Genomic DNA, 27,486 nt, shown 5'->3' on the forward strand with positions numbered 1-27,486 from the left:
ATCGTTTCGTAGCAAACTTCGCAGCGCCGAGTAAAGATCAATTATTCGCGGCGAGAGGCCCGCACTCCGCAGAGTCGTGCGTTGCGTTCGGTACGCGTCAACATCAGCTGTTGTTTCGCTCTCCCGTGAAATGACAGTTTTGTGGAGATTCACGATGTGGAAATCGTTTTCGTGAGGGTGTTTCGTGTACCGTGCCGGCGAGCCATATCCGATTCGCGTTCGGAAAAGATGAACGGGAGCCTGGGAATAATGCGCGGACCCGATCAACATCCACAGAGGTTCGCGGATTATTTTGTCATATGCGGACTGGACAAAGATTCGGGCCTGGAGCCAGACAAATATTTCGGTGAGTCGATTTCTCTACTTTTTCCCTCCCCCATGACATCTACGACATGCGTTGTCTGTCGCGACGCGTCCTGTTTGTCAAGAGAGACGAATCTCGGCCGCGAGCGTTTCAACCTTCGAACGAGTTCAATCTATACCACGAGCGTTCCACGATCTTTTTTGCAGCGTAGTGATGTAGTGATGTTGCAATTTTCGAAATCGCTGTACTTCGCAACCATGCAACGATAGTGTACTAACGTTCAATGTGACCCGAACACGATTGTAATATTTACGTAAATACTGATATCGTGAATCCTAATCGCGGTTCGATGGATCATTTAGGCAGAATATCTAAAGAGAGCACATTTGGTTCAGGCGTCGTGCCCGTGTTTCTGTTTCGCGGTTTCCTGGACGTGATTTTCGTTTAATTTGCACGTGATGAACACGTGAACATTCATCGATCCCAGTGCTGTTCGATAGAAAATTCGGCTCCGTTGACAAACTCGATGACAGTTTCGCCTGCGCGCGTTATCGCCAGTTTCTTTCCCGATACGCGGGATAATAATATTGAATATCGAACATCTGCGCGTCCACGTTTATAATACGGCAAACTTCTTACGCCAATGCATCCACAGCTAGAAGCTCGATACGTTTCGCGCACGTATATTAACATCAATAGCGAATAATGCAAAATCTTTCCCTCTATTGTAGGCGTTAAAGTTGTCTTTGATCTGTTGATACTTGGTCGTTCGATTAGCGTGCGTATTATTAATTACATAGTTTTTTTAATGTCAGTGAAATCGATATTTTCTGTCGCTTATTTTTAATCCCCTTTTACCAAGTACTAACAGCGTCAGAACAGAATGCCGCAAACTTGTATATTGTTCAACGCAAGCAACATTATTGAATTACTTTTCAGTTACGTTCATTAATGTTATGTATTCGACGGTATTTTATTATAATGAGGAAGAAATTTTCCTCGTTAGACAATTATTTATCTTATCTGTTTGGACAGGCGTATTATAAGATAAAAAAATGTGCAGAATTTGATTTTAATTGTTGCAAGAACTGATTGGCATCGTCTCCGATGGAACAAATTAATCGATTTAACTTGACGTAAAATAATTTGGGGATAAATCGGTCTCGATAATTCGTTTCAAATTATTTTCTCCGTAAATGATGAAGTCATCCTTCAGCTAAACGGTATTAAGTTCCAATTGAACGGTTAAACATATGCCGATAACGTTTGTCTCTGCGATTACGACATTCGAATCTGATTGAATATTTTACACAACCTTTTTATCGCCAGTGACACGCAACGCAATAATTGATCAATCTGTACCTTTTTATTGCGTTAAATAATAAAGGATTCCCGCCAGGGGTAGCAAAAATTTCACTGAGAGTTGCAGAAGCTACATACACATTTACCTACAATACAATAGTATTTTTAAACTCTATTAATCTTTTCATTATTCTGGCATTTGATCTATACATTTTTCTTATACCTAAATGCAATCTCCAATTAGATGATACATACCTGTTGCTTGTAATACTCAAAACAATTGGAATTTTCTTATTCTTATATCTTCACGTACTTTCGCGATTCTTTCTCACAATTTGTTTAAAGGCACTGCTAGCGACATTACAGTGTCATTAAGATCTCGATGAATATACAATTAGTGGATGAGCGACGGTGGTCACAGATTGTAAGCCTATCCGTGGTCTGTGGAACAATGGGAGGGCAGGATGTGCGCCGCTTTTTCTCCAGGAAGTCTGCACATCTCCAGTTCGGTCCATTTTTTCCGGGAACATCTCGGATGGGGATCGTTTTACAATCTGCCCCCCGGCTGCGTGTTCCTGGGAAAATTCCGCGGCAAAAGACGCACGTGTCCGCTGGATGCTGGATCGTTTCGTCCAAGCGGTCACTCTCGAACTCCCGTTGCTTGTTTATGTAACCCACGCGAGCTTCCTGCGACACTTGTCCAGAATTAACGTTTCGCGGCCATGTTGGCTTTCCATCGCGTACCGTCTACCCGCGTTAACCAAAGTATTTTATTTAATACCGAACATTTTTCGGTTGTTTTGATCTAATTAAACATTTGATCCTTTCACCTATTAAAATCTAATATTATTTGATTGTCGAGAGGAACGAACGTACGCGTGACTCGGTGAAAATGTTCGAGTAGAAAGCAAGGCTGTCAGGAAAAAGTTTAATAAAAAAAATATCTATCTAGATTAGATTCATGGCGCGTTGCTGCTGCTGCTGACGCATTTTCCGAGCACGTGTGCTGCACTCAACGACCGTAGAATTCCTAGCGAAACAAGTGTGTGTTGTAACCCAATACCAACTACTTTCATCGGCCACGACAGGCCACACGATTGCCAGTTTTCAGGATTGAGTTACTACGGGCACATCCTAGAGGGTAAGGATACTTACCCGCTGCAAACGACACTGCGCCGTGCTCAAGCGGGTATGACATTTGGAGACCCTGTTTCCTCTTCCTGGACGCGGTATTGTTAACATTGGCCAGCCTCCGTTATGAAAATAACAGAACAATTCGTTTAATAACTAAACACCGCTGCTGGGACCAATACTACCTTTTAACTCATAGACATTGCTTCCGAGTCTCCTTATTTTTACACTGCCAATTTTACGAATTTATAACGACGTAACTGCTATGGTAAAATATAAAATTCCTGTTAGCACAATTTGACTAAGAAATAGATTTTTGCACAGAGCTTCATTGTCCATCTCTACGGAACAATGCAGTACATTCGGCGCAGCGAAACAAAGTCTAATTGCGAACGATGGTAACAAGAAGGAGATAATTCCCTCTTTGGTTGAATTGTGACCTTCGACCTCGTTCCTCCTCCATGTTTAGCCGTGTCGGATAAAATGAATGCTGTTGGTAGAGCAAGCGCAAACAGCGGAGTGCATGTACGTAGTCGTAGCTCAGTGCATTTGTTTCGCAAACCGCGGCTATCAGATTTTAATTGGCACTCTGTCACAAATTGGTCCAACAGAAAGCGTGCTAAATTTTTCACGAAGGCTATAAAAAGACACAAAAAGGATTCTGTTTCAAATATCACTGAAAATCTCAGAGCTGCTCTCGTCTTATAATTATTCGCCGCAGTGTATTTATAAAATTAATCGCATAACATTAATGACGTAACCATAGTAGAGTGCTTAACCTCTTAGGCTGGATTTTGCGCGAACAAAATCTTTCGTAACTAAATTACCATTTTTCTTAATATATATATATTTTTTATTGTACTTATACACGTTCCCTTTAATCGTTTACTTTAACAACTAATAATACAGTTGAGTAAAGCACGATACATCCACGAGAGCCACTATAACGGCGCGTCGTGCCTAAGAGGTTAATTGTAGGTAATATAGGTAACAGATATTGTAGATAATACACAATTCAATAACGAGAACTGGCTTTCTTCGGTTTACCTGCCGGTTCTTCGAAATTTTACGACTCCGGCGGAAACGCTGAAATAGCGATTTCATCTGTGGGAGGAAAAGATTCCTTTCGCAGGATCAACTGCAAGGTGAACACGAGCGAGAGCAAAAAGAAGAATCGCACAATGTGGGCGGATTATCCACACGGTGGTTCGGAAGTTCTCCGCAGTTTTTCTGGAAACGACCGTTGCTGGATAAAGCAACGCGCGACAAAGAAACAGGGAGCATTCTAAAGATACTTCATGCTGAGAGCAGCTGCAACAGATGCACCAGTGCAACCGTGAAGCCCACGGAAGCTGTGCCGCGAAAGAGAGAGAGAGAGAGAGACACGAAATTAATAGAGAGACCTTTCGTATACGAGATTTGCTTTTACAAAAGAATCTTAAATTCATCGATTTCACATTTTTACTGAAGTATTATTTAATTAAGAATTATTAAATTTTAATACGTTATAATATTTATGAGAGCTCACTTGGCTTCTTTTTTTCAAATTTTCTTAGAATTAGTAAGGTTGCTTATTATTGTGGCAATTTTATTTAATTAATTAATTCCCTAACTTCATTCGATAGTATATATTTCCTTTTCTTTCCTATATGTATATATTTTCAGTCGTTCAGTCCAGTTCTGAAACAGTTCTGTTTTAAATCGCGTATATTATATTAATAAGAGTCACTGTCCGACACATCATTGAATAATCCTGATTAGAAATCAGTTTCTGATAATACTAATTCATTAAAGAGAACAATATTGTGATGCTTGACATGATCATTGTCCGGAACTGTATCTTATCGGTATCAAGCTATCGGTGGCCTAGTGAGAACGGCATTCAAACTGACACTATAAATTACATTAATAAATTATATGAGTAAATCTAAAATTCATTATTTTTTTTATTTAATACATTTATAATGAACGATAATTATCTCATCTATAATGAACGAAAATAGTACAAACAGTATTACGATAATTTACAAACTATTTAGATCCCTTTTTAATATTGCTTATTCTCTAATAACTTTTATAACTATGATGACTTAAATAGTCCCACCATGCTACATGGGTTTATGAATAAATACAGCTGTGACGTAGCTATTGCAATATTAAAATGTGGGTCTAAAAATCCCCCACCACGCATTACCGTACATCAAAAAGGGGGGACATTTTTAATTCCACCGTGCCCGAAAGAGTTAACACACATTCGTCTGGCAGTTTTCTCTCTGCCATAACAATCGCGAAGTATAGCATTCATGAGAAACATTTATTCGAGGAAAACCTCGAATTCGACTTCGTCCAGGGCATTTTTAGTTACTCTAACATTGAACGTAGTTCCATGTGACGCAACGATTACATAACAAGCCGATACTTACTTAAGTGTTACATTTCATGCCCGTTTGAGGACACCGGTAGCACCCATCGTTTAACGAAGAAATCACCATACAATTCTCTCCGGTCGCTTAAGCGCGGTGACGACAGACGAGCATAATGCGGCGGCTGTGCATAGAAAGTTCGCGTCCGAGGCTTTCTCCGTTGGCCGAGGCTCTATATTAACTACGATCTTAGCGGAATATTATGCCATCTCTTTGCCGATGGCGATGGTCCTCACGAACTCTGCAACTTCGCTTATTGACGTTGTTTATTCGTGACGCGCGCGAATCACTAAAATGCGGGCGGCCTAACCTCGATTATCCCGATCGCCAATGTCAGAATTCTCTGTAACACGATTTCTTCATCCTAATATTTTTTCAATCGACTCAATGTACGAGTTAATGTTTATTGAAATTGCCCACGCGGACAATTTAATTTTCTAAAGGCTGTAACAAAGACTAACGAATAAACGTCCAACGATTTATTGACATATAACCAAATAATATTTCTACGATTGCAGAGGTAAACAAGAATTGTTTCTCACTTCAACAAAATGTTATTATGTAGTAAAAATAGAGCAGAGAAAATCCAGTTAAATTCTTAGGTAAGTCTAATGAACGCTCGTGAAAAGTTTCATAAAAATAGACGTCTATTATTTTACAGTGTATCCCGACGCAACTGTAAACACTTATTCGTACGTAATCAATGTTCCAACCGTGTATCGATCGAGGATGGTTCGCTGTTTCAAAATTAAGTCCCCGATCGCGCGAGTCATTTATAGAATTGTCAATTAGGTGTGCGCCTCCGCGGCCGGGTCAGAAAGTCATCAACCGTTCCGTCATATTCGCGGCGCTCGATCGTAGGAGCCAGCGGGAAGATTAAGTCCACTCGGTGACTTTAATTGCCGCCATCAACCGTTCTACGGGACTAATCTCCGCTTCGGAATTCCGTGAACGAAGTAACGACGATAATCCAATGGTCCGTGCAATTTGGCGATCGCCGAGAGCCGCCGAAATAGTGTCAATTAGTACCGTAATTCCTTTTTCATCGTTGCGCGGCTATCAACGTGTTTGCTTGTGTATCATTCGTACGGAAATAAAACTCCGTCCGTCGTTTGGCGGACATAACCTGACAAGTTGTTTCTATGTAAACTATACATTTTGTGACACGGTGTAAATAAATACCGGATGAATATGCGTTAACCCATTGTGCTATAATAACGAGTTGGATTCGTGATAAGAATGCCATGCAAGATTTAATAAATTATTAATTTCTTCTAAATCGAAAGCAAATTGAATTCTTCTGTCATCAAAGTCTAAAAATGGAAACAAATAAGGTTAAGCTCGTTTTCATTTTGCGAGCGAGAGTTGGTTCTGTTAAAATGTAGTTTCTTTCGTTGGTGAAATAGTTTTCGGAGGAATGGATCCGTGAAAATATACCGTTGCAGAGGACAGATAAGCGGGGGATAAAAGGCGCTCGGAGAAGATTAGGCTCGTGGAGGGTAACGAAAAAGGAGCATTAAACGGCGGATAGGCCCGTATAGTGCGGAAAGTATTGATTCGGGGACATGTTGAACGCGTGAGACACCGTGTAACGAGTATTTTTCACGAACACAAGGGGCCACTCTGCGAATACTATAGGTCCGAGACACTCGGATCTGCAATGACTCACGCGAACTTTCCGCTGCTTTATCGCAGTGACCGGCGAAATCCTAACAATGCAACCTTAGAAACGCGAAAATTCGTATGCACAATTGCGATAGAAACCGTTGCAATAAATTCTTTGCTTCCACTATTAAATATTACATTGTAACATTAAGACTATTATTGATTCTGAATAAATTATGAGCTACGGTGATAATTATAAAACGATTTATAATATTTGCTTAGCTAGCTCTCGCTATTATATCTGTATTTGGTATATTGCAATATATTAAATATAGTAGAATAAACATAGTAATGACTACGATAATATTAATTAATTATCGATTTTCAGAACGTTTGACGAAGTGCTCGATGTTTAAGTATATTCTGTTGGCTTACTCAAATTAACGAAAAGTGGGGCTGCCTTCTCATTACAGCGACCCCTTTAATTGATCTATCCAAGATCACTAAGTTCTTCACTTTCATCGCCCTCGTTCCTCCATTTTTATCCAATTATGCCAATAATAATTTCTGCTCTGCTTGCCGCTCGACGTCGTTATCTTTTAATTATGAAATTTTCTTTTTAGGAATGTTTTTACCTGGAAAGTGTTTGTTACAAAATTTAATATCAACCCAATAACCTTTCGAGATTTCTTTCTTCCTTTATGCGTTCCTAGATAAATGTTTGTTGTCGTCTAATGTTTTCATAATTTAATGTTCGTGGTTGCTCCGTCGCAAATGCACGAAATCTGCATTCGAATAATGAGCATTTCCTAGGAAAAAGTTTCGCTGCACTTACTGAATGAAATAAAATTGCGTCAACCCTTTGCACTGCGATCTTTTATAGAACTGCGTCGATTAATATTTTTTTAATAATTAAATAATATTTATTTAATATCCGTCACGAGTCTGTCTCGTTGTTATAGTGCAAGGGGTTGGTCCTCGACAGTGGCGCCAGCGAAAATTGTTTAATTGTCGCAAAGGCGCACGACACGTTGGTTCGCGCCCCCTTTCGTCGAAACGGCTCTCTCTCTCTCTCTCTCTCTCTCTCTCTCTGTCTCTCGAAAGGGTTGCATTGCCACGTGAGAGTCTAGAACGTTATTTTTAGACGTGAAAGCATCGCGAACACGAACCAATGATTCGGTACTGGTCGCGAGGGTTGTTTCGCAAGCGTTTCGATTTCAGGGTCGACCCTCGAATTTCGTGGATTCACAACCCCCCCTGCGGCGCGATCATCGAATTGGGTCATTGAACAGCGATGAATTGAATTAATCTTAAAACCCCGGTTAACCTTATGGTCGCCAAATTCGGCCCACTGCTGTGCCCATTTTCTCCATTAACTTCCCCTCCCTGTCCCATTTTTATAGACTTCTCGGCGCCGGATGGCGAGGCTAAACTAAAGCTGAACATTATTCACATATTTACACTGTTGTAAATTGAAAATTAAACACAGAATAACAAAGTGTTTAGGCACAGATTGGTTCCATCATCGATCAGGCTTAACACTAAATTATTTTACTAAAAGTTGATATATTATATGTAATTATTAAATATTGTATATATAACAACGAAACTCATTCTTATATAATATAACTTAATACGACTCATTCTCGTGGTGGAAATAAATACTTTACTTCTAAATTTCTTCTATACTACCTTCTCAGCGATCTAAATAAACATTTAAGCATAGGTGGTACACGTGGCATGGAACGTGTCAATGAAATTAAAATGAGACGGTTCGAGGATCCATAACAATGGTCGCGTATTCGTATAAACTGTGCCGTGACTCGGTGCCTATATCGAGCCACAGACACAACAATATTATACCACGAAGTTTTAAAAATAGATACGCCGTGGCTCGTTTACCATTCCGAATATGTTAAAATAGATTGCTATTTCCGATCATAGGGACACGAAATAAACCGTGAACGAAACACGTGATGACAGTGTTACACAAACATCCAGATATTAATGAACAATTTCATTGCATCTCGTTACTTCGATTTAAAAATTTATTCGAGGCGTATTGTTGAAGATTATACGTTGGACAGAGTCTACGTTCACCTTCGGTCAGACTACGTATACACGTATACGTACGTATACGTCGACAAACTAAGTATAGAAAGATTTTCGTATAGCATGAAGCGATCATGCTCCCGCTGGTCATACGAGCACACCGCACTATACAGTTCGTTTCTGTAACCACACTTCCGCCCTTTAAGCGGTTATTTAAGTGACGAGGGACCCCCGTTTGCGCACAAATGACCCTGTGCACGATGACGTCACCACCGTGTTCACAAGGCGACAGACACATTCGGGGAAGCAAATTGCTATGGTGTAGCTTCTTATGGTCCACCGTCAAATTACCATTTTTCTTTCTTACAGAGACTCGATTTTCCAATTGTTCGACATGTGCTTATTCTGAGGAAGTGGGATCTTTTATTTATATTAACCCTTTGCAATGTTTCGTTTGCCAGGGCGAACGAGAGGCGACGATCGATGTTTATGTTAAGATAATTTGTATATAAATTATATGATTGTATATTATTTCATACAATCATATATAAATTATATAATTGTATATAATTGCATACAATCCTATATGAATTATATAATAATAGGTTTAGGGGTAGGGTTTATTAGTTTTCCGAAAATAACGAAAAAGAATCGTCTCCCGACGTCAAGCAAATAACGTCAAAACAACAATGTTAATGGTTTAAACAAGGAATTCGGCTTCATCCGATAGCCTAAATAGCGTGGACAATATGGAAGGGCACCCCTCATAAACCCCTATCGCGCCTGGATCAGGATCTCGCTGGGATAACGAGGTTTTCCAGCATATTTGTTCGATCAATGTGGAACCAGCGTGTTCTATGCACCACGGAACCCATTTCCATCCATTATCAAATTACACCGAAAATATTGGACATTGATACCTCGGTTACTTGCACCCTTATAGCACCAGCAGACGGCCGATTCGATCGACCAAACTGCTTTTGGTTGCATTCGACGAAAGAAGAACGCTCTTTTCCAATAAGAATTTCACACTTTACTTTCCTTTTTTTACTTTTAACGCTGTAGCCTGTGAATAGGTTGCCATAATAACCCTTAATCTGTTATCTATTATTGAGATAAATCTGTGAAATTGTGCAACAAGCTTCAATATTGTTATATACATTTTTGAACATTAAATACTTATCGCGATTAATAAGGATAGATAAATTCGAAATAGAAACGAAAATTTTTACGACCGGACGACCGGCGGATAAAATGTGAATTTTATCGTTATCGAAAATTGTGTTAGCATTCGAGACAAATACATACAGCATAGTGACCCTTGGATGATCCCGATTGGACAGATAACAAAGCTTTGCATCTCGAAGAACGGAAGTTGCCACACAGCAGCGCCAGAACAGCCGTTCGAACAGCAAAAAGAAAGCCTCGGCTAAGAAATTTCGAAAGCGAGAAAATCAAAATCGACGCTGTCAAATGTTGCGCTGCCACCGCAAGGCAAAGCTAGTTTGCCAGCGCGTAACAGCCGCGAAGAACTCGTGGAACAGACAAAGACCAATTAAAACGGAGCACGTTGCATCGAACGTGTCACGCGATCCGTGCTTTTTAATGGGAAATGCAATTAACGGTCAATAGCGTGGCGGGCAGCCCTTTTTCTACGCGAGTGATAAAAATAGAGAACTAGGAAAACAGCCGAGCAGAAAACCGTCGCTTCGTCGAGCTATTTTACCTGTAAAATGATTTTTGGAAAGTTCGCGGTTTCCGTTCGAGCGGTATTAAAGTGCATCGGGGCCTGTTGCATTTTAATGCGTCTCAAGTTTCTCGGCTGTTTCACCTTCTTTCAGTGTTGCTTCGTCTACGTTGCCCGTGCGAATCAAATTCGCGATTTCCTCGACTTAAAAACCGTCTGTATTTAACCCCTTCGGCACGGCTGAATTTCGCGCAAATGTTTTCATTTTTCGTAACTAAATTACCATTTCTCTTAAAAGACATCTTTTTACAATATCTCGAGATCTAATCATTTTTTTGCCATGGTACCCTAATCATTTATTACGTAAAGAAGATACGGACACGCTTTTGTTGTACCACTCGGCAGCGGTTTATTATTTTCTATATAAAGGTACCAACAATAATAAATCGTAACAAAATTGCCGACAATTATTATTCCGACAATTAGGCTCGCTGTATAGGACGTTCGAGCAACAATTTCCCGGGAATCAGGCGAAAAGAGTTTGAAGCTCGACGATAGTCGCGGCTACTTAAATAAAATATCGGAATCGCGGAGAAAGGGTTCTCCGGGAGAAAAAAAGAGGCATACATATCGATTCCGCAGGAAAGCGGCGCAAATCTGCGGAAAGGAAAAATCCGATATACAGGAGTATTGCACCGGCGATGATATACATAATTCCGGTCGTGCTTTCTCTTCCATTTCTTATTGCGTTCCCGGTGTATGAAAACGAACGAAATAATTAACCGTCGAGCGGCGCAATTAAACTTTCCAACGGTAATAACAGCCGCGAGAAGGACGGAGGGAAAAAAGAGTGTTTTAGTTCCGCGGGCGACTCCGATCGGACGACTCCTTTCTTGATCGTTGCAATTAGAGAGAACCGGGACAGGAAATGTAGACCGCCACGTTCTTCGCTCCGTACGAGAAAATCGGACACTCTCTGGTGCCTCTGGGACGTGTATAAAAAATCGTTAGATGTGTATAAAAAATCGTGGGGCAACAATGCTTCAAAGGTTTAACGCCCAGAGATTTATAGTTAATTACAGGGATGCGTAATCGCCGAGAAGATATCAATCGCGTTTCGATTTCTGCTGCACGATCGATGCACCGGTACGACACTGTACCACGAATTTTAACTTAGAAGCGACGATAATATTCAGTACGGTGATTTGTCAAGTGAACAAACACTTAACACCTTTGCTGAGCCATCAGAAAAATTTGGCAAAATTACAGACTCTTAATTGATCAAATCCAAAGTTATGTATAATTGTGATTGCACCGATAAATCGATATTAAATTTAAATATCAATGTTAATTATACAAATAAATAAACATAGGGCTTGCTATACCTCGTTCTCCTCTCTTACAATAAGCTAAAAAATCTCAAGTGATTCTGCAACGGAACCAGTTATGTGAAGAGTTGTTAAATCGCGACAACACCGACGCGAATCGCAAAACACATTGCCACCCACCAGTCGGCCAGAAACGACAGTGATTTATCGGAAAGACATTGAGCCTCGAAACCTAATTACGGGGACCGTGGGGGCAAACTTCGGGACGGAACTTCCGAGATGAAGCCGGAGTCCCGAAACTGCCTCCGAGCGCCGACGAACTCGCGGAAAACCGTGCCAGGGTAACTTAATCGAGCCTGAATTTCCGTGAACACATGGAAACCGGGACGCAATTATGAAAACCCGGGTTCGGTCCTGCTGCGGTGGTCGTCCCCCCTCGGGGTTCACGGGGTTCGTTTACTATGCCCGGGCCAGACACGTTTAATAGCTCAAGTTCGCGCGCGAGACCCCGATCGATCCTATTGTCCGACCACGTATACATATACCGACAGATTATATTGACGGATAGGCGGGCCTGAAATTGCGGAAGCTCTTCGGCGGAGTCCGGCGTGCCAGAAGACACGTACGATTGAAGAAGTTCCATCGGGTTCGATCGGTTTTCGACGGCCATTGTTTGCGTGAACGGAAACCCGACGACTTCTATCCTTGGTGTACCGCATTTTGCGGCAACAAATCAATATTTCAACTATTACGTTCGATAGAATTTTCTTTTCACTTAGAAAGGACAATGCTTTGGAACTTTAAAATCCTAAATATCTCCTTTATTCATTTATTTTATTTAATTAATTAGGGTTAATTAGCACCTTTAACCCTTCAACTACGATGCTATTCATGTTGCCTTGATTAGCCCTTATTCATCATTAATAACAGAAGAACCAAAGAAATGAATAATGTTAATATTTAATAGACGAAATCTTTGTCACTCGTTGTTACAGTGCAAGGGGTTAAACAATTCTTTGACACGCTCGTCGCCGCGTCACACATATCTGGGTGGCAATACAATATGGTTGACACTCTTCTTATTCAAGATTTCTTATTTCTATTAAATAAGAATTTTATTTCCTACTTCTCCTTCCCTTTTGAATTTGGTAATTATCAGATTTTACAAACTCTTGTAATTTGGTACCAAAAGGGTTAATGATTGCCATGACTGATCTATAGATTACCGGTCGGTAAAGTGTTAAGGAAAATATTAAGAAAATCAACGCAACGTGAAAGGAGTGGTTTAAAAGCTAGCTTTCAGAACTCGTCAAACCTGTAATCCAGCGATGAAACTATTGCAAACAATTTTCTATAAAATGGCTAATAGAAACTAATTTCGTCATTCCAGAATTTCACACTTGAATTGGAATAATGAAACGAAATAGATTTCTCGTTGAATCGTAAAAGCGTCTAGAATCGGCAGGAATGAAAAACCGTGTGCGCCGCGGAACGGTCGCTAAGCTGAACGAATGACAGCAGCGGCATCGTGAGTAATGATGTTTGAGGAAGAGTCGTCGCAGGATTGGAAAAACGTAGGAAAAGGCCGCGCGTGGCGCGCTTTAAATCCAGGGTGCCCACTTTCATGCGAACCACTAGAAGTCACTCTCACAGGCTGCAGAGCACTCGTGCCATCCCCGTGTTTTCTCTCTCTCTCTCTCTCTCTCTCTCTCTCTCTCCTCCCTTTTTTCCTTAGCCCTTCTGGCCCCGAGATGAAGGGGATCGCTCGCCGTGAAACGCGAAAGAAACGAAAGGAGACACGCGGCTTCATTAATTTTCACCTGCCGCTTGGAAACTCGGTGTATCAGGTGGGCGGACGGGTCAAGTACGAACAAGGCCTTCTTGTCTCAATGGCAAATATTGATGCGTTTATGGCAACGCTAAATAGGGGACATTATCGAGACTGTATCGTCTACAACCATGTTGCACCACGGAACAATTCAAGAGCTTCTTGCTTTGGTTGGTTTCCTACGCTTTTCGTCTAAAACGCCGCGATATCTCACGATAAATTCGTATTATTCTTTTCTATTATCTAAGGAAAATTCAAGCGCGTTAGTTTTCGTTGCACGAGTCGCTATAACTTCTCAATCTGACAGAAAGAGATCGGAATTGTGAGACAAGTTAATTCCTCGGTGAACGAGTTAACAGTTAGCTGTGCTTTATCGATGCATCCAGCAGCAGACGTTCTTTCACCTTTCGCAGAGCGCTGGTCATGTTGCGAACTAGGTGAAGCATCGATTTAGAACCAAAGAAAATCTGACCAAAGAAATCGACGGAACGAAGACGTCGGCGAACGTTAACAAATCACCGCGAGGAACGGTTTCCACGACACGAAATCTCCGCGGCATCTCTGCATAATTCTTCCGTCGAGACGGCTTTTTTCCAAGAAGAGAGACAGCGTCGCGTCTTCTTATCGCGTTCGGTCGTGTTCCGCCCCGGCCGGTCGAAATATTGCACGTCCGTCTGAACAGTTTTGGCATGCTTCCCTGCCGAAATTACCAAGGGGGTTGCGCCGTGCTGCATCGGCCATGACAGTTATCGCCGCGGTTGCAACGCCGTAAAAACCTTTATTTCCTTTAGGCTGCGATCGACCGTCCAGGGTTGTTACGTGACGAGGGTTTTTCTTCCGTCGTCCCCAATCATTTTTTCAACCCCACACCATCGAACAACTTTGCTACTCTGTGCCAGGCAGAGTAGCATCTTGCGGCTGCAATTCTTGCACCGATTGTCTTGGGAACGAGTCCTGGGACTGCGAATCCTGGCGAATCCTGCGGCGTTAACGAGAACCTTTACTGCCTTCGTCTTCGATTGCAATATTACAGATGCTATTGGCTCGATGCTGAAAGCAATGATTGACTAAGATAAAGGTACCAGTTAGGTGCTTTACTCAATTTTTTTACTAGTTATTAAAGTAAAAAAATTAAAGTGAAAGCGTGTATATATGATACACTAAGAAAAGTCCAGCCGTGCCTAAGTGGTTAATATTATTTAATTATTTAATAAATAAAAATTTTTTCAATTTCTTACGTGGTTAAGTAATTCCAGTAACTAAGAAGAGTATTATTTATCCCAGAAGATGAGGATTTCAAAGCTCAATGATTGTCAACCGGGAAGAGAAGATGAATCGACAAAGAGCATCGTTGTTTCTGCAACCGGCATAGAATGCGTGCGTTGTTTATCGATTATTGCAACGACAGAATGTTGGGCGAAACGGGAATACATACCTCGCTGGGTACTACTGTATTCGCTTTTACAGAATTTTTCCAGACAGAAAGGGTACGGAGGACTCTCGAATAACAGAGCGCTCGAAATCGCGTGAAAAAATACAAGGGGAGGTTGCGGAAAATTGTGGAAAACAATAAGCGCGAAATGGTCTCCGCAATTTTCTGAAACCGAGTTTAAAATAACACGGTTTCTATTCCACTCGTCGTTAACTTTAACGAGACAATTACATTTATAGGATTCTTTCCTCTCCGTTTCACATGGATAAAAAATAAGAAAGAAAAAATAGTCGATGCACTTATCGGAATATTCGACTCTTTTCTGCAACGTGGATCAAAATCCAAAATTAAAATAAAAATTTTGATTATTTTTATACGACTATAATATATATATATAAATAATACTATATAATATATATATTATAATAATAGTGCAAAGGGTTAAGAATGGTACGCTGTGCCAGGCCATAACCGAGGCGACAGTGTCACAGGTGCGACAGCCGCGTCTCCGCGCCCCGCGAAGATTAAATATTCAAGAGCCCGGTGAAATTTTCAGCGGGTCGCGTCCGTGGCCCGTGTCGGCCAACGTTGCACAGCGTCTTCTTTGGTGGCTGTTCGATCATGAACGATTAACCCGGCACAAGGGTGCTCTTGTGTGTCCGCCGTGGACGAGGCAGCTGGAACATCGCCAAGACTTCAACGGTCTCATTCAGGTCGAGCTGCCCGAGGATATGTACCACGTTCAATAACAAGTTGCCGACGTCGCCGTTGAGAGATTCTAATTTTTGCGACGAAAAGGGTGGAGGAGACGACCGACCCGTATGTCCTACGTTTCTCTCGCGTGTGTGCAGCTCTAACTCCAGCGAGGCTCCAAGTTGCACTTAGGCAGCGCCGCGCTAAGAACAATGCGTCCATTGCACAGCACGCTGCGTATTCGGGACAGAACTCGTAGCTTCTAAACCTATTCATTTGCTATGCATGCACTCTAATGCTCTCCTGTAGAGAATAGAGTGATACATTAACTAGCGGATAAATAATATATAAATTTGTTTAAAGCAATTGTAGCGATTCTAATTATTTGTAAAATAAACTTTTATACAAATACATACTGTTAAAAATGCAAGAGCACAAAAATGGCGGTGCACAAAATTACCGGACGAATATCTGTATGATAAGCGATTTAACGTCTGCCATCTTGTATTCTTCTGTCAGAAGAAACAATACAGTCCTGTTTTATTCCTCCCACATTGTGAATAGTTTATATATTGTTCAATCTATTGTTCGTCGAATATATTCATGGACGTATTCTTTGTTCTCGAAAAATCAATTCTCAACTGACCGTTATATTAGGTCCTTCAATAAGTTCTCGCTGTTTCTCAAAAGATAGCATTAGTGGTACTCCGTGTATAGAATTTCTAACGGTGACTCATCGGCAAGAAAGTACTCTACGTAACCTTAAACTTCAGTTTACAAATTGTCCACTATAGTGTCAACCACGTGTTTGTTTATTGGTTCTGAAGATGTCTACTTTTCTGCCGAATAAAGTGTTTCTGCGGGGAATTTTTATTGCATTACTTTATTCGAAAGAAATCTGTGGTTCCTAATATATCTAAGTTCGATGCTGAGAAGTGATTGTTACGGTATGCGAAGTAATATTATGCGGTGTACAACGAGAAATGGAAAACGATGTGCGCCCACGCATACGAACACGACTGCCTTAGATTCGACTTCAGTGCACCCGTTAGTCGAGTAACGGAGAACGAATTATGAAATCATGAGAAAACTGTATATTTCATGAAAATTCGTTCTCGTACAACGGAATGTGATTTTTGAATCGAACGTTTGCCCTGGATCGCGCATGCTTAAGCGGTGTTTGAAACATTTATGAGACCTATCTTACTCGATCGTGAAATAAATCACGAACACAAAAGACAAAGATTTGCGTCGAAGAGCGTATGCGCATGCATAATGCACGCGTTTGTATGCTCGTTAGAAAAGCCATGACATTTATTCTAATCAATCATGAGAACTTGTTCGTTAACATAATTTCTCTGAATGCTGTTTCCGAATGGAATCTTTTAAGCGTTCCGCGGAATTCTATTAAAATGTTTACGAAGGATTATTACCGACTCAGCGACGAATAAAAATGAGTTTAAATCCACACGGAACTTATTCCTCGTAATTATTCGTAACAGAATCGTTATTACTCGCAACAGAATCACAGCTAAATCCACTCCAGTTAACTCGAGTCTAACGAAGCGTAATATGATTTCTGTTTCAGGGGACTCGTTGCAATGCACACCTCTGGATCGAGCGTACAAGAGTAAAGTGCTTGGACACCATCCGGACTCCGTACCATGGAACCTCTTCGACGAGCACGCTGTTTGCATGGTATTCATTTGAATTCTATCAATTTCAGGCCCCGTCGATGGACATATTGTGATCTAGTATCATCCAATTACACGTCCCAATATTTATCCTGAACATGCCAATCGAGAGAAGCGACGAGATCTAAAGCGTTCGCAGCGTGCAAAACATTTTCTGGCTTCGCGAAACGGCGCAAAGGTCCAAAGCGGATCGATTGGTTCGCGAGACAATGCGATACGGCGGCATAATCTTTATTCTCGCAGAGAGAAGGTAGTCGGTAAAGCGAGATCCAACGATTGTGAGGCATCGTCGCGGTTCCCCGCAGCTCGACGTAACTAGGTCTCGGTGCTTTCTGCCTCGCGTTTACTACCTGCTTTGCCGGGGGAATAAAAAGTACAAGAGCGAGGGGGATGGTCCGGGCGATCAACGGTTGTGCGAAACGGGCGCGAGTTGTCCCAGTTGCCGTTTATGAAAAGAATTGCCGGGTGTGCGCGAGCGAGGTTTCAGATGAAAAGCCGCCCGTGCGGAACCGTATCTCATCGGATATTCAATCTTTCAGCTTTGCCTGCCGAGCGGCCTGAGATTCCGGACCCAGAAGCACTCCGTGGAGCCGATGTTCCACTCGTTCGTGCTCACCAAGGAGGACGGGCACCGAACCTACGGGTTCAGCCTTGTCTTCTACGAGGAGTGCCGGAACCGGAAAATATGCGCCGCTATGCAAACCCTGCAAGCGATGCACATCACAGAGCTGAGCAGCGGCCAAAACGGTACACCGCCGACGTGAGTTTTCCTTACGCAGTTTTCTACCCTTCCGCTTCGAGGTGTCGTACAGTAAGCCCTGAAAGCCGTTTATCGTGTCCAAAATTATTTTAGCGTTATCGCAAGGTACAAGGCCATGATATGGTCGTGCATAGCGTGGCGCGGAAAAAACTTATGGGACACTCTTTCGGTTTAAATATTCATGCACAGCATACGTTAATATACTTGCCAAACTTTGTTCCACAGGGTCAGAAAAGGACAGGACGGCCACAACACCCGCTCGCTGCCGCGGCACTTCAAGTTATCAGCGCACTCGCCGAGCGCAGCGTTAGGCTACTATGACTCTACCAAAGACAAGTTGCTAGTGACTAAATCGATATCCTTGTTATGCCAGCAGCCTTACCTCCACGCGGCGAAAACGTTCCTCACTAATCTCTACAAGTAAGTGAAGCCTCAGGTTTCAGTAAGTATGAAGGATCCTCCAAAAAGGTTTTGTTCCTGGGACGATTAAACGTGGGGGCCTGGCTGGCCATATTAAATTTCGTTTTTTAAAGTCTCCGAGCCTCGAGACTGAACGCATTATTCAGTATTATTTAATCATTTGTCTTCTGTGGACGAAAATTGTTTCCTTTAGATGTACATTGGTCCTTAATAAACCTACTAATAAGTGTCGCGTAGGTAAAACTAGGAAAGGGTAGCTCTAGAGATAACACCAAAACCGCTAACACAATAAATGTCCATTTTCAGATGTGTTCCTAGACACCCAGGACCCGGTCTTAGCTTAGAGTCCTACGTGTACAATCTCCTTTACAATGTGCCGGTACCGTTGCCAGGGAAGTCGCTGAAATTCTTCGTTCCGAACGACGAGCCAGCGAAATCACCATTGGAACTGGTGATACATCAGCCAGCACCATTGCAGGAGCTACCGATGCTGGATTACCCTTTGAAGGACGTGTTCACGTGGCTCGGCGCGGACTGTGTGATCCAATTGTTCACCTGTGTCCTATTGGAGAACCAAGTGTTGCTTAGGAGCTCGGACTTCCACAAGCTGATGGTGGTATCCGAATGCATAACGGCGCTCCTCTTCCCGTTTTCCTGGCAGCATGTCTATGTGCCCATCTTGCCCGCCAGTTTGCATCATTTCTTGGACGCGCCAGTGCCGTTCATAATGGGTCTGCACATTCAGAACGAGGGCGGTGTGCTGAAAATTGCTAGCGAAGTGAGTGCTGGCTTTTCAAGCGATTCGTTAAATGTTAGTCCCATGGACGTAGGAGTTTAGGCACGCCCAATTAGAATCCATTGTACTCTTCGTTACGTTGCACCCACGTACTTGGATGTTCGTTATATTTTTAGTCTTAAATACGAATTTTTATTTGAAGATTGGCTTGACGCTCTGCTTTTCCGTTGCAGGCAAACCTTTGTTATGTAGATATAGATAAACAAAGTAGCCAATTTCCGGAGGAACTACCTGTATTTCCCCACAAAATGCAATTCATTGCCGAGATTAGAGCTCTTTTAAACAAGTACAAAGTACCATACTCAGGAAAGTAAGTCAATGGTCATTTATTCTGTCTTCAACCATTTAATGGTGGTCGTAAAATTTCAAATGTCTTGCAGGACTGACAACATGGCCATGAATCATCTCAATGGCGACATCATGACTAGTAGTTTGACGCTTCCTGGTTCTGGTTTTCATCTTCCTCGTAGAAAACACTCGTTACATGATGTCCTCGATTGGGATAGACCCGAACCGACACCGCAATCCGAGACCTTACAGAAAATAGTCGACATTGTTAAACGAACAGGTAATTACACAGATAATTGGGATTTTAATGAACTGATTATATAATTCATATCGTTTACTTTTCCGATAGGAGTGAACGTGGATGATATTGAGTCGATTGAAGACAATGTGAGAGATAGGGTACTAACACCGCAAGAAGAATATCAGGAGACGCTTATGTTTAATAATGCTATTAGAGAAACCTTTTTGAATCGTTTTGTACAGATTTTTTCTAGTTATGAACATTTCGTTATCCAACCGAGCCAGGTATGGATCAGAATAGTATGCGGTGTTTTGTTCAGTGATTTATTCCGTATACTTAGATTACAAGATTACTTTTAATTCGCAGGACAAAGATGAATGGTTGAATAACAGGGACAGTATGCACGTTTTTGATAAGGCCACATTTTTATCTGACCAGCCCACACAGCATTTACCATTCCTGTCCAGATTTCTAGAGACACAAATGTTCGCGTCACTGGTAGACAGTAAAGTTATGTCAACGTGGAGCGAACTTGATTTCAACATACGAGTCTTCGATCAAAGAATTTCTCTCCTAAGGTTAGTGCAATCGAAGTTGTTCCTTCAAACGATGTAGAAGAATTTCTCGATCTTATATTTATTGCTGCAGAAAAAAAGTTGGCGAAGCCATCGTTAGATCGACGCGTTACGAACCTTGCAAAAGTATAGAAGAATCTCAGAAAGTGTTGGAACAGAGATTAACGAACGTGGACTTCGAAACAAACCCACCGACCGAAATTCTTCCTCACAGAGCAGCGTATTTTCGAAGTTTTCCTATATTAGACAGTGTCGCGTTGAATAAGGAACCAGCCCAAAGGTATACACTATACTCAAAAGTTTTCCGATGTACAATCAAAAATGATATACTAACGTTTACTGTTTTATTCCTTGCTTCATGCGTAGCATACTTCGGTAAGAACTTATAGACTCAAAGTTTTATTTATATTTTCCCATTTTTCGGTTACTCTTCATGTAATTTTTAGTACTAGTCGTCGTTAAATGTATTTTGCTAATTATTAATTCGCCTGTCTTCGTAACAGCAGTCGGAGGGGACAGACTCAATGGAAGTATAAAATGAAATCCATGGAAGCAAATGGGAAACCACCTGCCCCGCAAGAGACACAGTCGCCGAGGCCACAGACTAAGTTCTCCTCAGATATAAGTCCAGCTCTGATAGCACAAGCCAATTGGACTTTTGTTGAAAAATTGCTCAAGGTATTTAGAGAAGCAAACGATTGCGTTATTAAATCTGCTATGAAATTTTAAATGCACTTATATTTTTTTGCTAAAGGATTGTAAATCGAAGACAAAGAGAATGTTAGTTGAGAAAATGGGTTCTGAAGCCGTCGCATTAGGTCATGGAGGTGAATCGTTGTTCGACGTGGAGGAGAATACTCTGGTTGCCAGTCTATGCGATCTTTTGGAACGAGTTTGGAGCCACGGTTTGCAAAATAAACAAGGGAAAAGTGCTCTTTGGTCGCACCTCACCATGTACCAAGAACTGGAAGAGTGTAACGACGCTGCTAAAACCATAGATCCTAATTTCCTTTCTCCTGGTAAGTTTATACATACCTGAGGACACTTATACATGTTATATATAAATATATATATATACATATATAATTGTGCTTCATCTTTGAAATCACGAAACCTAATACATTTTATCACATTTGGTAATTCAGCGCTAGCGTGGTGCGTGCTACGGAAACGACTCGATTGTACGTGCCTTATTTTATTTCAAATAAAGTGTTAAAAAGTAGAGATTAGTTTCTCATACGTAGATACTCTGCACTGTATTAGTTGTAAGTGATCCATTATTGATAAACAATTTACCACTTTATATATATGTCTTCCGCTGAAACTGCACAATATGCATTTACATTGGCTGAAATATTTTTACACAAAGGTTTATTTATTTCATTAGAAATGATTTCGTCAAACTTTGATTTAATTATTTTGTATCATTAATTTTTGTGTTATCTTCCTATGTGTTATCTTTCTATTATAATGGTTCTTTTCAGTTAATTTTGATTTCTTTCATTTGTTGTTGTAAATAGCCAAGAAACCGTCGAATAAGTTTTTCGGATTACCGGACCGTTTAATTTCATCGTTTAAGAGCAGAAATATTTTTGAGATTGCTTATGTCAAGGAGAACTTCAATGGTAAGCCCTAGTGTCGGCTTGCTAGAAGGGACATCGTCTGCCTGACATTTAATATTCCTTTTGCGATGCCTTTAATATTACTCTTATGATTGTCAGTAAGCTGCATGGACGCATTGGTTTTATCAATATTCAAATACTGCAAATTATGCATATTAATTCTAGTACTTATTCCATTTTTTTTATTCTGAACCATGTTAGTGAAAACAATGTAGAAATTTATGTAAACCTTATTCAAGACGTTTGTATTTCAATGTGTGTTTTTTTATAAATTTGTGTGCGTTAAACATAAAGTGAATTTTTTTTTTACAAAAATCGCTTTTTGATTTTATGGGACAGTGCAATCAGCATGTGACTGCAGCTATGGAAATAAGAAAGTGTATTTCCTCGTTTTTGTCCATAGCATGAACATCGTTTGCATGGATTGAGAAAAATAGTTTTCAAGCGATGTAAAGAAAATAATGATTTTTCCCACGTACTCGGTTTACCATGCCCTAACTTATTTTTTCTATTGTTAAACGATAACAGATTTGTCAAATTTGGCGTTGGAAACGGACGTGTCGCCAACGCGAGGGACAGACAAACACAAATCCCTTGGAGACAGAAAAATCGGGCCAGAGCATCTGAGACCACTACCGGACTCTTTGCTCTTTGATATCAGAAATGTCCAAGCCATGACGGACATCAAGACGCACATTGGATACGCTAGAGCGTGGGTTCGGTTAGCGTTGGAAAAGAAACTTCTCTCTCGTCATTTGAAGACATTATTATCCAACAATACATTGTTAAGGTATTCACGATATTCACACAAATTTATTTAAAATGCTACGGTATAAACATTTTATATTATTACTTTACAGAAATCAATATAAACGTTCAGCGTTCCTGCGTTGCGAAGAGGAAAAAGAACAGTTCTTGTATCATCTTTTGACGCTGAATGCAGTCGACTATTTCTGCTTCACCAACAACTATCCAACAACCAAATTGCCATATAGAGTTGTTATATTTCCTAGCCGTAAAGCAAGTGCAGCTACCACTTCCGCCAACAGCTGGATCGCTATCTCAGGAAGTCTGTGCGAAACGAATCCAGTTCCTATACCTAAAGGAGCACTCGAATTTGTATTTCATGTATGTCTCCTCTTCTTCTCTATTTTGAATACTTTATATAAGTTATGAATTTGCTAAAGCAAGTGTATTCATTGTTTTATTATGGAATTCTTGTTCCAGCATAAAAATTTGGGCGTGCTCTCGACGCTACGCATAGGACACGACAACACGGGCCTCTCGCCTAAGTGGATGGTGGAGCATGTCGTAGTGAGAAACGAGGTCACAGGGCATACGTTCAAATTTCCTTGCGGTAGGTGGCTTGGCAGAGGTATCGACGATGGCTCCACGGAGAGATTGTTAGTAGGAGCTTTGGTACCTCACAGTATCGACAGCGAGGAATTAGTTGAATCATGTTCAACGCCGCCGAGATGTAGGTCACCCAGTATTCCCAGACGCCCAATATTATCTCAAGTTGAGTTGCAGCATATGTTAGGTAAGCGATAGATCAACTTACATTTATAGACCTATAAATTATAGTATAACAAAACTTTCGCTATCAATGAATAACAGATAAATGAAGATTCATTTCTTCCAGTTTCTGTTGTATCGTCATGAAATTATGCAATGTTTCTTCTTTTCACAGGAGAAGCTGTCAATGCTATCGTTAAATTCCACTATAGAAGAGATTGCCAAGAAGGGTCCTTGACAGCCCTGCTCTGCGGCGAAGGCGGTCTCGTCCCGTCGCTGGAGCAAATATTTTTATTCGGCTTTAAAAACCAGAGGATATTCGGTAGAAACTTTTACGTTTGGGACTACCTTTGTAAGTTGTGTATTTTGTCGGTATAGATTAAAGTAAAATAATAGATTGCGCTTATTTATTAATGTAATTGTTTCTCTTAGTACGGATAAAAGAAAATTTTGAAATTTCACTGCTAGAGGAGATGGACGAATATTCACAACGATTGAATAGAGATAGGCGTGTCGCGCATGTAGAGAGCAATCAAAGGTTTGCAACGTTAAGATGTTATTGCCACCTCATCGATCAGATTAACATGTTCAGTCAAACCCTTGGCAAAGACGGGAAGTTTCAGCTGTTCATCTGTTTAGCAGTGAGGTAAATTGTGATCTTATTTTTCGAGTACTTGTTCGGTATAGATAAATGTTACTAAATATTAATTTGTGTGATAGAGAGCAGCTTCTTCATGTGATGTTGCGGCCAATGAGCGAAGCACGTTCCACCGCGGACATGTACGAAGAGAACTCATTTTTACGGAATCGTACGTTATTAAATTTCCTCATTCATATTCTCGAACCATTGTGCGAGTTTCATATTGTTCTCGAGAAGAGTCTGACTCACGGAATTTCTAGTATATGTTAACTCGCAGGAAGGCATTCCGCTTGATTAGGGTGAGCGATTTATTTCACTAATTATGAGAATTCAAGCGATCGAATCCTTAGAAGCGATCGGTTTCTTCTTGCAGGATGTGTGTTCTTCTAAGCAGCACAATTTTACAAATTCTAAATAATAAAACAAAGAAGGAAGAATGAGAGTTATATTGGGGAAATGGAGAAGTTTCTAAACCTATTATTAAGGAACTAAACAGGAATTTAATAACACAAATGAAGACTGTTGCAGAACTGTAAAATAGTCGTTTTTAGATGACGAATCATTTGACAAAAAGTTAATACGTGAGTGACAATGAAAATGAATAGATAATGAATCATAGATCTTGCTCTGTTTGAAAACAAAAAAAAGGAATGATGACTATTAAGATAAAAAAAAACAACGTAAAAATGAATTTAATTCGGCCCATCTTGCCGTAGGATATTCATGTGAAGCAAATAGAGTTGAAACTGACGAATCGTGTACCAAAGATGTGATCCTATTAGTTATTAATATTAGTATTATTAATATCGTCATTATTATTAAGTCATTAGATTTTTTTTACAGTCTTTTTAGTAAGCAGACACTTACGGAAAGCGCAAACAACGTATACCGCATTAATCGTAAAGATGACCGGAGAAAACGTAATGGTTTTAACGCGAGTCGTCGTTGATTTTTTTTCAATTTGAACGATACAAAGAAAAATAAGATCTTCTTCCAAAAAAAAAATAGATTAGAGAAGAAATTAACATTACTCTCGAATCTCTTTCATGCATTATGATAAACGTCCTCGATTTTCTATACGTTGTTTACTCACATGTATGAACAAATGCTTAAAATGTCGCGTGATATACTCCTTTTAACAAAATTATATGTAAATAGTCCGGAGATTTTTATTTTTGTTAGTCGGAAAACTATTTAATGTCCTTTTTAAGTTGTAAGTGTAACTAGAATCAGCGTATAGTAACCGGTTCTCGTAGTCTCTCTCTCTTCAATTCAGTCATTTCCCGCATTTAAATACTTTTCTTCTTCGCGAGATTGGATGACCGACCGGTGTTTTATAGTTCGTAACAAAACAAACCAAAAGAACGATGGTAATTGCGTCGCAAGAAACATTCGAGTGCGTTTTACAAAAATGGACCAAATAACGTTAATTGTTTATTACAACTTCTGAAGCGCGGTCGTTCGTTTTTAACGTGCAGGGTACATGGCACAGGTCCCAAATGTCCTTTAAAGTGTTAAGGTACTTGAATTGTCTGGAATAGCTATCGGAGTACAATTTTACCGCTGATATTTCATGTTCGATAACCCATCACGTAGATAGAATTCATTCTATCGTCGTATTATTAACCCTTTTGTTATCGCTCGCCCCTTGCACGGCCATGTACGAATGTAGTTTTCACTTTCCACCTTTTGCCATTTCCCATATTTTAAAAAATGAACATGTCTTAACAGTGATGGGCATTTGTTGTTGAGTTTCAATATCTACGATGTTATACTTATATCTTTCTTTGCATTCGTACAAGGCCAATGTGTACATTTATTATACTCATGTTGCTAACAAATACTCCTTCACGAGTCGCATAAATTTGTGAACGTAAACCATAAGTCTTAATTTCTGTTAACACATTGCTTTCCAAATAGAAGCGTTTTCCTGTTTCTTCTTTCGATATAATCTACCACGTATACGTTTCATTATTCGTAGAAATCGTGCACATATGCTTCCTTATGCTAAAATACATTTTATTCACTTCTACACATGTGTTTTATATTCGATATAAAATAAATTGCCACGAAAACTTGTAAATAGAAAGCAATGTGTTAACATACGAAAGAAAATGAGAGGAAAGAAAGGAGTGTAGATTTGTTTGGTCTACTATTAACTGTTCCATAAGCATTAGGTTTACACTGAAAATGCAATTGTTGAATAATTGCGCTGCTACGTAATAATAGCAAAAGTAATAATACTCATGGAAAGATCTGATTGAGTTCCTTGTCTTGAATTTTAGGTGTAGATGGTAAAAACCCGTTTTTCTTTCAAAGGAATGAACGTATGTTTAATTGTTTTTTTAATGGCTAATCGTCTTAGCGACTGAAAGAAAACAATGCGGAGAATGTTATTTCATTTGATTGTAAAATGTGTACTGTGATCGTTCTAGACCGCAAAGTTATGCACGTTACGCACCGCATTTGACTGTTTTATTTTATACGCGTGCAACGTGTTGACATGTTTTTTTCCAATCGTTTCGTTTTTTTTTTATTTTCATTCAACGGAATGAAATAATTATTACTATTTTTTCTGTATATTTCCATAATCAAAAAGGTACTTTTTTATGGAATTATAAATACTTAGATACTATGAACGGAGTTTCTCAAAAGAACATTTATTTTAACTGCTCCTTCTTGAAATTGAAGAATAATTCAAAAAAATTGATATAAGAGCATGGAAAAGAAAATATAACAATTGAATATTTCTACGAGACATTGATGTGCACTGACTTATAAAATACGTAACTGGAAATAAGTTTATTCATAGATTTCGATTAGTTTCGAAAAACATTAATTATCCGATCATCGTCTATGTTCAATCGTTCCTCATTAAGAAACCGTTACTCTACGTAATTTGTATATAAGTGAGAAATTACAAAGCTTTGATGTACCGTATAGAATCTTTTACAAAACGACCGTCATGTAACAGAATTGTATATATACAAATGGAAAAACAAGATACAACATTGTACAGTAGAATAAAAGTTTAAAACCAAAATTGCAATGAGTCTGAACGTTTTATTATTCTTTCGAGTCTATGATGACGAATATCTCTCAATCGTTATAGATATTCTACAAACTGTACAATACAAAGTACTATACTAT

General features: G+C 40.1%; 1 protein-coding gene across 3 annotated transcripts; it reads left to right on the plus strand.

The window, feature by feature from the left end:
- Positions 1-35: 35 nt before the first annotated feature.
- On the plus strand, positions 36-27,155 carry Pns (DENN domain containing pinstripe). Of its 3 annotated transcripts, none has more exons than XM_078192504.1 (20): positions 36-346; positions 17,374-17,483; positions 18,019-18,239; positions 18,465-18,659; positions 18,966-19,437; positions 19,629-19,765; positions 19,836-20,023; positions 20,093-20,268; positions 20,351-20,562; positions 20,633-20,839; positions 21,063-21,237; positions 21,314-21,578; positions 21,705-21,740; positions 22,710-22,971; positions 23,042-23,309; positions 23,409-23,721; positions 23,872-24,048; positions 24,129-24,342; positions 24,417-24,635; positions 24,710-27,155. In XM_078192504.1, the coding sequence occupies exons 1-19, from the start codon at positions 229-231 to the stop codon at positions 24,604-24,606; spliced, it is 3,936 nt and encodes a 1,311-aa protein (XP_078048630.1). In that variant the 5' UTR covers positions 36-228; the 3' UTR covers positions 24,607-24,635; positions 24,710-27,155. The 3 variants fall into 3 exon arrangements, with proteins under 3 accessions (XP_078048630.1, XP_078048621.1, XP_078048639.1); XM_078192495.1 differs by lacking the exon at positions 21,705-21,740 and adding an exon at positions 22,080-22,184; XM_078192513.1 differs by lacking the exon at positions 21,705-21,740.
- The last annotated feature ends 331 nt before the right edge of the window (positions 27,156-27,486 follow it).

The sequence above is a fragment of the Augochlora pura genome, chromosome 2, assembly GCF_028453695.1.
Source record: "Augochlora pura isolate Apur16 chromosome 2, APUR_v2.2.1, whole genome shotgun sequence".
Classification (NCBI taxonomy): domain Eukaryota; kingdom Metazoa; phylum Arthropoda; class Insecta; order Hymenoptera; family Halictidae; genus Augochlora; species Augochlora pura.